Source organism: Lagopus leucura, unplaced genomic scaffold (genome assembly GCF_019238085.1).
Source record: "Lagopus leucura isolate 7727_CA_CO unplaced genomic scaffold, USGS_WTPT01 Super-Scaffold_100157, whole genome shotgun sequence".
Taxonomy (NCBI): domain Eukaryota; kingdom Metazoa; phylum Chordata; class Aves; order Galliformes; family Phasianidae; genus Lagopus; species Lagopus leucura.
In genome coordinates, this window is record NW_024962334.1 from 1360686 (window position 1) to 1369603 (window position 8918).

General features: G+C 42.3%; 1 protein-coding gene across 1 annotated transcript in view; it reads left to right on the plus strand.

Moving 5' to 3' along the window:
- GLI3 (GLI family zinc finger 3) overlaps positions 1 to 8497 on the plus strand; it is a 202083-nt gene extending 193586 nt beyond the window's left edge. The window contains exons 14-15 of the mRNA XM_042888646.1: positions 582 to 909; positions 2117 to 8497. Coding sequence (XP_042744580.1) covers positions 582 to 909; positions 2117 to 4410 — 2622 coding nt within the window. The 3' untranslated portion in view covers positions 4411 to 8497. The remainder of the gene's footprint in view (positions 1 to 581; positions 910 to 2116) is intronic.
- Positions 8498 to 8918: the final 421 nt, after the last annotated feature.

Sequence of the window (8918 nt, forward strand, 5' to 3'; positions counted from 1 at the left end):
TTATTACATGCCAACATTTCTGGCCAACCACTGCTCGTAACAATGAGCCTTAAGCATGGAAAGTACTTCAGTTCTTTAGCCGCAAGTCTAATTTAAAAAAAAAACACAAAACACAACAAATTCCAATGTTGTTGGAATCTTGTTTGTTTGTTTGTTTGCTGCAAGCCTAGCATTGTAAATTAGACCTCTTAACATGACTGAATTCAGGTCTGGTTTGTTGACCTGCATTTGGGAACAGTGCGTACCCAACAGGAGTATACATACATACGTACATTCTCTTAAATGGTATGAAGTGATACAGTTCCCACTTATGAGAATAACTGAGATAGATGAATGGCTCATGTAGATGTAATACATACAGTCAGCAAGATATTGAAGTGGATGTTAGTGCCGAGTTTTGCAATGACATTCATTGCAGTTGGCATTCCAGAAAGCTTCCTAATGAAAAATCACCGTCGTCATTTAACATTAAACTTCTCTTTACGTTTTCCTTGGCTCCACTTAGATCTACAATTGTGTCAACAGATTAACATTGTCTGCTTAATCCTCACGTTCTTGTGTTGGCTCTTTCACTCCAACAGACATCTCAGCCAAGCCCTGGTGGTCAGTCTACATGCAGCAGCGAACAGTCCCCCATCAGCAACTATTCCAACAATGGGATCGAGCTTACTCTGACTGGTGGTGGTAGTGTAGGAGACCTCAGTGTCATCGATGAAACCCCAATCATGGACTCTACCATTTCCACAGCCACCACAGCACTTGGCTTACAGGCCAGGAGGAATATGACAGGGACCAAATGGATGGAGCAAGTGAAATTAGAAAGGTTGAAACAAGTTAATGGAATGCTTCCAAGACTGAACCCCGTTCCACCTTCAAAAGCCCCAACCTTGCCACCTCTCATAGGAAATGGTAAGATTTGTGGAATGGAAGCCATGACTCTTTTTGTCCTTAGATTCCTTGGTTGCAATACTTGCCCCAAGATTGCAGCAGTGGGGAAAGATTAGCACAGCTAATGGAATTCATCACATGTGAGAATCATCCATAAACTGATTACTTTTTGTTTATGCCCTCATTGCAAGCCTTGCTGCTCACCTTGAGGGAAGACTGATAGTCTTTTGTCTTATAGCAGGGGAGACCAGCAGGACAGTAAACTTACTGTGATTGAAATAGTCCCTGTAGTAAAAGGATTGGACCCAAGATCACTTTATTTTTTAGGCAAGGCAGATAAATGAAATATCTAACAGTTGATTGTATGGAATTCTTTCAGATGAGACATACAAGACACCCTTTGCATTGATACATCGGGCTTCCTTTAAATAAACTGCTTCCATGAATGCAATTAATTTTATGTACAGATACCACTGCTACAAAATGTAGATATTTATGAATGGGAGCAGGAAGAGATTTAGCCCTAGGGATCAATATCTGTTTTTGTATGAGATGGTGCTTATCTCTTGGTTGCCAAAACACGTCCTTGCTGTCTATATATCGCCTACAGCATACCTGTAGGTTTATGCTCTCCCCCCAGCACGGACTGCCCAGCATTTCTGAAACACATTCAGTCAGAAGAAACCATGTAAAATTAAGAAACATATTCTGTTTACTTAAAAACAAAACAAAACAAGAAACCAGCAAAGATGTTTTGCAGTTGTTAGGAGTTATTTCAAGAAGTCTTAGAAATGACCTTGAATAGCCTCCAATTTGAGTATTTTGCCATTTCCATGCAAATGCCTGTCCAATTATATTTTGCCTATAAAAAGCTTTCTTATGACTGTGTCCTTCTGGCACATCAGTAAGCATAGCTGCACTGCAGGCTAGGGGACTACAGCAGCTGATGACAGTTTGTGGCTACAGCCTATAAATTTTGTGCTGGGATTCACACTGAAATTTTACCACTGAGTCTCTGAATTAGCTTTTAACCTAGGGACACAGTTTTTGTCCCTACTTACTTCAATAAAGAGCGCTGCTATGATCAGTTATGACGATGTAGACATTCCCACTTTTCTCTCTGCTTTCTTTACTTTGTGTTCTTTGGTTGTTTGGTTGTTTCTGGTTTTTTTTTTTTGTACTAGTTTCTGGTAATACATGTTTGTTTATCTGTGAATTTTACCTCCAGGTACCCAATCAAACAGCAGCTGCAGTGTAGGAGGATCCATGACTATTCTGCCAAACAGGAACGAACTTTCAAGTACGGACATCACTGTGTTGAACATGCTAAACAGGAGGGACAGCAATACGAGCACAATCAGTTCAGCCTACTTGAGCAGCCGCAGGTCTTCTGGAATCTCACCTTGCTTCTCCAGCCGGAGGTCCAGTGATGCCTCTCAGGCTGAGGGAAGACCACAAAATGTGAGCGTTGCGGACTCCTATGACCCCATTTCAACAGATGCCTCTCGACGCTCCAGTGAAGCAAGCCAATGTGATGACCTGCCAAGTCTTCTCAGCCTCACCCCAGCCCAGCAATACAGGCTGAAAGCTAAATATGCAGCAGCTACTGGTGGACCCCCACCAACTCCACTGCCTAATATGGAGAGGATGAGCCTCAAAACAAGGATGGCACTCTTGGGTGACTGCAGGGAGTCTGGAGTATCTCCACTGCCTCCAGTGAATGCCCCTCGGAGATGTAGTGATGGTGGAGCAAATGGTTACAGCAGGAGGCATCTTCTGTCTCATGATGCTCTAGGAAATGGGACGAGGAGAGCCAGCGATCCAGTAAGAATGGTCTCCGATAACCTTTCTGTCCCTAGAGTCCAACATTTCAACAGTCTTAATAGCTTTAACTCTCCTGCTTTGCCTCCATCCATGGAAAAGCGCAACCTTGTCCTTCAGAACTGTGCCCGTTCTGAGGGTGGCGTTTTCCGTGGCTTCAGTTCCCCCTGTCCTCCAAGCATCAGCGAGAATGTCACCCTGGAGGCTGCTACGATGGAAGCAGGTGGCAGTTTGAATGATGAGGATCTCCTGCCAGATGATGTGGTTCAGTATCTGAATTCCCAGAACCAGAGCATGTGTGACCACTTGTTGAACAACGTCCTAGACAGCAACAAAATGCATCACAGTGTGGTTTTGGGAAACAGCAATCCTAGCAGCTTCGACCGAGCCCCTCCAGCAAGCAGTCAGCCTGCAGGCTCAGAGGCGAGCAAGAGTGACTTACCCATTCAGTGGAATGAAGTAAGCTCAGGAAGTTCTGACTTATCTCCTACAAAACTGAAATGTAGTCAGCGCTCAGCAGTGCAGCAGGCTAGAGCCTTTGGACTGTATAACAACATGATGGTTCAGCAGCAGAACTTGCAGAGAAGCAGTGTGTCCCAGCAAAATGGCTATCAGAACCTGATGGAAAACAATGGTTCCTATAGTTTGCAGCAGAACACAGTCCTTGGCAGCGGAGCCAGCACTTCTTTCAGCGTGCAGCCCAATAAGCCCTACGGTGAAAGCATCAGCAGGCAACCAATGATTTCTGGGGCAATGGACAATTCCTGTGGCATGACAGTTCAAGGGCAGAAGCTCAGAAGCAGCAATATACCAGTGAGTGGGAACCAGCAAAATTTTGGTCATCCCATCGCATCCAGTGATCAGGCCACCAGTATGGCAAATGGGATGCAGAACAGGAATATGGTGGAACAGGAATATTTGCAAAACCAACTGGTTGGAGATGGCATTCATTACCAGGGAGTCAGTCAGTCTGGTCCAATGATGCTAGGGCAGGTTAGTCCTACCTCACAAAGCAGCCTCTATCAAGGGCCGCAGAGTTGTCCAGTGGTCTCTCACACTGTTGGTAACCAGTCTTCAGGTTTGTCAGTGGCCAAGAATTACCAGCCGTGTGCTAATTACAGTGGCAACAGACGGCAAAATGTGTTGAGGAACAACCTGGCGCAACAGCAAGGACATGTAAGTGATGGCAACCAGACGTACAGGGTAAACACCATTAAGATGGAGATGCAAGGTCAATCACAGCAGTTCTGCTCTAATATGCAGAATTACTCTGGTCAGTTATATGACCAAACCACGGGCTTTAGCCACCAAGCTATGAAAACAGGTTCTTCTTTCTTTGTTTCGGAAGCTAACTGCCTGCTGCAGGAGACTGCTACTGCAAACTCCTCTGAGCTTCTTTCCCCGGGGGCTAACCAAGTATCAAGCACAGTTGACAGCCTTGACAGCAACAGCCTAGAGGGTGTGCAGATTGATTTTGATGCTATCATAGATGATGGAGACCATGTCAGCCTAATTTCAGGAGCCCTGAGCCCAAGCATCATTCAGAATCTCTCCCGCAATTCCTCACGCCTCACCACTCCCCGAGCGTCTCTTACATTCCCAGCTATGCCTGTAAGCACAACCAACATGGCTATTGGGGACATGAGTTCTTTGTTGACCTCGCTTGCAGAAGAAAGCAAGTTTCTTGCTGTTATGCAATAGACATGAAAAAAAAAAACAAAACAAAAAGCCCGCTTAGGAGATAACAGATGGCAAAAAGACTCATATCTTTTAGTTGTGTATGTATTTTAGCAATCACATCTCACCTAAATGGGATGTGTTTCAAGTATATTCCTTTTATGGAATAAGAACTCTGAAAACCCTAAAGTGTTCTAGGGAGAAACTGTCTTCCATTTCAGTTTTGAATCAGTATTGCTACACCCATTCCCTCACCTCTCACTTGCCTCTCTCTCTCTTCTTCCCTTTTTGAATGTCTGTATGCTTCTTTTTTCTTTTTTTTTTTTTTTAATTGTAAACCAGTGTAAACGTGTGAAGTGCATGTTTTTGTTTTGTTTGGTTTTTTTTTGAAAGAAAGTTCTGATGAAACGGCTTAATTTTCTGTTAGTCAAAAGAAACTTGACTGTATCAAACAATTTTTTCCCTACATAAAGGCACAAAATAACCATGCAGGATGTAAAGCAAACATACAGTGAGGAAATCCTCTCTGGATGCATTGAATACATCACCCTGAGGTGGACAACTGATTTAGGAATGCACTGCCACGGTACCCCTAAGCTGTAGTTCCAGATTTAAGAGCACAAGAAATATGAGGTTCAAGCAAGTAAGAAATGTAAGCCCAGCAGCCCCTCGATACCTAGCAAATGTGTAAGATTTTGGTAAACACAGAGATGGATGTCATTGCCTTGCGTAAGGATACAGAGATTGTATTGTGCGTGTGTTTTTCAGAGGAGACAGAGGACAAGAAAGCTTTTCTTAGTATAACTCTTGTTTTATTTGCAGTATTTAGTATTCTGTTTTTCAACTTTTTTATTTGAATGACTGGATAGTGAAATTATGTGAATGTCTGCTGATCTGGACAGTCTGTAATCCTTTCTTTGCATACCACATTGATGGAGAGGTGATCAGGCTCTTGTGATGGATTATTTCATAGAATGAAATAATGAAACGCCAGTGTTCCAAGCTGGGAACTCTTTCTTTTTATTCTTTTTTTTTCTTACAGTAACTATTCCTTTGCCAGAAGAATTGTCTTGCACATTCCTTCTGACACATACAGCTTTGTTAGATGGATTGTATATTTTACAGTAAGTAAATGCCTGTTGACATACCACATGGTTACAAATCCACAAGCAACGTGGTCTTGGCATGTTAAACCAGTAGCAAACAGACTAGCCAAGCAAATTGAAGTGATGAGAAGCAACCCAATAGTCTTAAATGTTTTTCTAGTGTATCCAAGCTTTACAAAATTGAAAGATTGAAGCTGTCATTTAAAGTAGCAAAGAAACAACCTTGCAAAGAAGCAAGTTGGTCTGGTAGCCTATCAAAATGTAAAAATACTAACCCAGTCACTCTAAACTTGCTGACAGCAGTGTGCATTTCAGCTTGAGGCAGATCAGTGAGTCAGTGCCTAGGCTCACTCACACCAGCAAAAATCAGACCCATCACACTGTGAGCATGAAGTAACTCCCTGGTAGAGATGGATGGAATTTTGTCCATAACAGCCAGCTCTTGTAGAGGATTTTTGACTGTATTGTGCACCCACACACACTGTGCTCCTGGATAAGCAATTGGGCAGAACATTAAAAAGAGCAAGGCTTAAGTTCACGCATTCATAGAAGCTACACACAAGTGCAGCTCTTACAATCATCTCTGTTAACTCCTGACACTAAAATGTTGTTAATGGGATGTGGGTGGTGCCAACACTTACAGTCATGGGTCTGATGCCTGTGGGGAACTATAACTCATGTAGATGTATGATGAAGAGAGGTGATTTGGTCCATTTTGGATGACAAATACATTTTAGCCAAGTCAGAATTAAGAGTAGCACTAGGAGGTGATAGCTAAAGCTCAGAATGCCATAGCACTCTTTTTTTTTTTACTGCAGAAAAGGGTGAAATACCAGCGTGTTCAGGGCATAGCATTTGAGGAAAGTGAAGGAATGAAGCCTAAGCGGAGCTTTCTGACAACATCAATCTATTATCAGCTGTTACAAGCAGATGAAGAAGCTGTAAATCTGAAAGAAAACATTTGAATCCTTTGCTGAGGCTCTATTTGGGCTTATCACAGAACATATTAAATGTGAGCTGGACTGTCAGGGATCAAGACAAATGTAAATAAAAAGATTTCCTCAATATCCTACAACTTTTATCATTGTCCTGCTCCTGTCTTTCTGCATATCTTTAGCAAGCATTTCTTTTCTTGTCTGCATTACGCACGTGTGCTCCCTCCCTTTGTGCTCTTTGCCCATTGCCAGTTCCCTTCCTGACCTTCCTGCCCACCTTCAGCTCTGAAAGCCCTTCTGTAGTGGTCTTCAGCCTTCAGAGGAAGCTGTGCAGAGCTCATCAAGGCAGTTAGCTGGTTTGGATCAAGGGATGCTTCTGTTGCTGCACTTCACCTTGCAGTGCAATTGTGTTGATAGCTCATGTCCCTACTGAGAAAGAACATTAGGAAAGGCTTTGCTCTCGTCAGCTGGGATTATTTCAGATGGTTCATGGTAGCTAGTGGCTGGCTGTTCAATAAGCCATCGATTACATGTTTATAAACAGTTTCAACGGGGAGACTTATGACTTGCACAGGAAGAGGTGGCTGAGCAGAGGAGCTTTTTATTGTTATAGAGCGAATACATTTTAAAAAAAGAACTTTTAAACTCAGTTTTCCAGTTTATAATTGTATTTGCTTGTTCAGTTGAAGCAGGGAAAGATGTGAATCGTCAGAGCTTAGGAGAATCCATTCACATTGCTTAAGACTGAAAAAGGGACTGAGTATCTGATTTGCCTTCTTTCCTTGACAGACCTTTGTCACTCACTTAGCCCTGTTTCAGGCCTACAGTGTGTCTTGGCCTAAACCACGTGTTCCAGACAGTCATCTGGTTTTGATTTGGGGATGACAAAGAAACAAAGGCTCCACGATGTCCTTGGAGAGTTTGTTCAAATGGTTTATCATTTTCACTATTGAAGCATACGTGCCTCTCTTCTTACATAAACACATCACTTCTCAGCTTTTACTATCCTGTCATACTTTTCTTTTTGATGCTAAAGAACCTGATTTGTTGATGTCCGTGAAGGTACATCATAACCCAGCTATCTTCCTTTTTGGTTTTGTTTTGATGAGGTAGAGTGGGCTCTGTAAGGCTGGACACTAGCATTAAGTTGGCAGCCAGCTTCTGGATGTGTGATAGTCTGGGGAAAATCCCACCAATGTCACTCACAAGTTTATTATCACCCTCCTGGTCTTCCAGTCACAGAGCCGAGGCTTGATTTTGTATGTTTGATGCATTTAGCAGCTGGAAGCACACCACTCACCCTAAAGTACTAGAAAATGCAGGAGTTTTTGTGATTTTCTCCTGTTTTTTAAAGCGTTGCTGTGGTCACAGCCTGACTCTGAACCACCCTTTCTAACGGCTCTTCAAGGATCTTCCTGATCAGTTACTATTGGCCTTGGGCACTCCCGCCTTGCTCACATTTTTACAGACTTTTTTACTTTCCACAAATCTGGAGTCACCTGTGAGAGTTCATCCATGAGGATGAAAGGTATTTTTGCAGACAAGTCAGTGGGCTTCCTGCAGGGGAGTTGCTGGTACAATGGCTACTGTGTCCACACGACAGATAATCTTATTCTCTCCTTGGAGAATGGTCCCAGATGACACAAGCATTGAAACCCTGGCTTGCTTGATTGCTTCCAGTCATTTCCTCCTTCTCCTCCCTCTCTCTTGATGACATAGCTGGTTAGCTGGCCCACACGTGTTGCACAGTGGCTTGTCCTTCACAGTTTATATTCTCGCAATGTATGTGCCTTATTTTGTGTTATTCTTTAACAGAGAGGGACCAAGATATGTTGGCAGATGTTCACAATGAGGCTGTATTCTCCATTCAGCTGATAGCACATGCCACTGTTAGTAGTGTCTGAAGTGTCTTGTAAACCTCTGATATTCACGTGTTATTGTCCTTGGATTGATAGAATGTCTCCTACTGAAAAGTTACTGTTGTCAGTCCTGCAGATGTGTAAGATAAAAATGTGTTTGTTTTTTTAACTTTTTTTTCTAGGGTTGTTTTTTTTTTTTTGTTTTTTTGTTTTTTTTGTTTTTTTTAAATAAAGCTTGTAATCCTTTTTTCTTTTTTCTTTTTTTTTTCTTTTCTTTTTTAATAGTGTAAATACATTTACGTACGGTAGGAATAGTGTTTGGCTGTACCAGGCCTTAGTGGTCTTAATTTGGTAAACCTGCAGTTATGATCTGGTATTTCTCGAGCCTTAGGTTGATCTGAAGGGTCTGTAGCACCGTGTACATACAAACTGTACTTCTGCTTTCAGAACCACTTAGCTCTTTTGTAACAAAGAAAAAAATGTTTCTTACAATGTCAATAAAAACACAAAAGCCTTTGTACTTAAGTTCTTAGCTTTCAGCTTTTAAAATATCTCCTTGGGGGAGGGAGTTTTTTGGTTGTTGTTTTTTTTTTTCATTTCGCTGGGCAGATTGTTTGCAGTGAGCATGTATC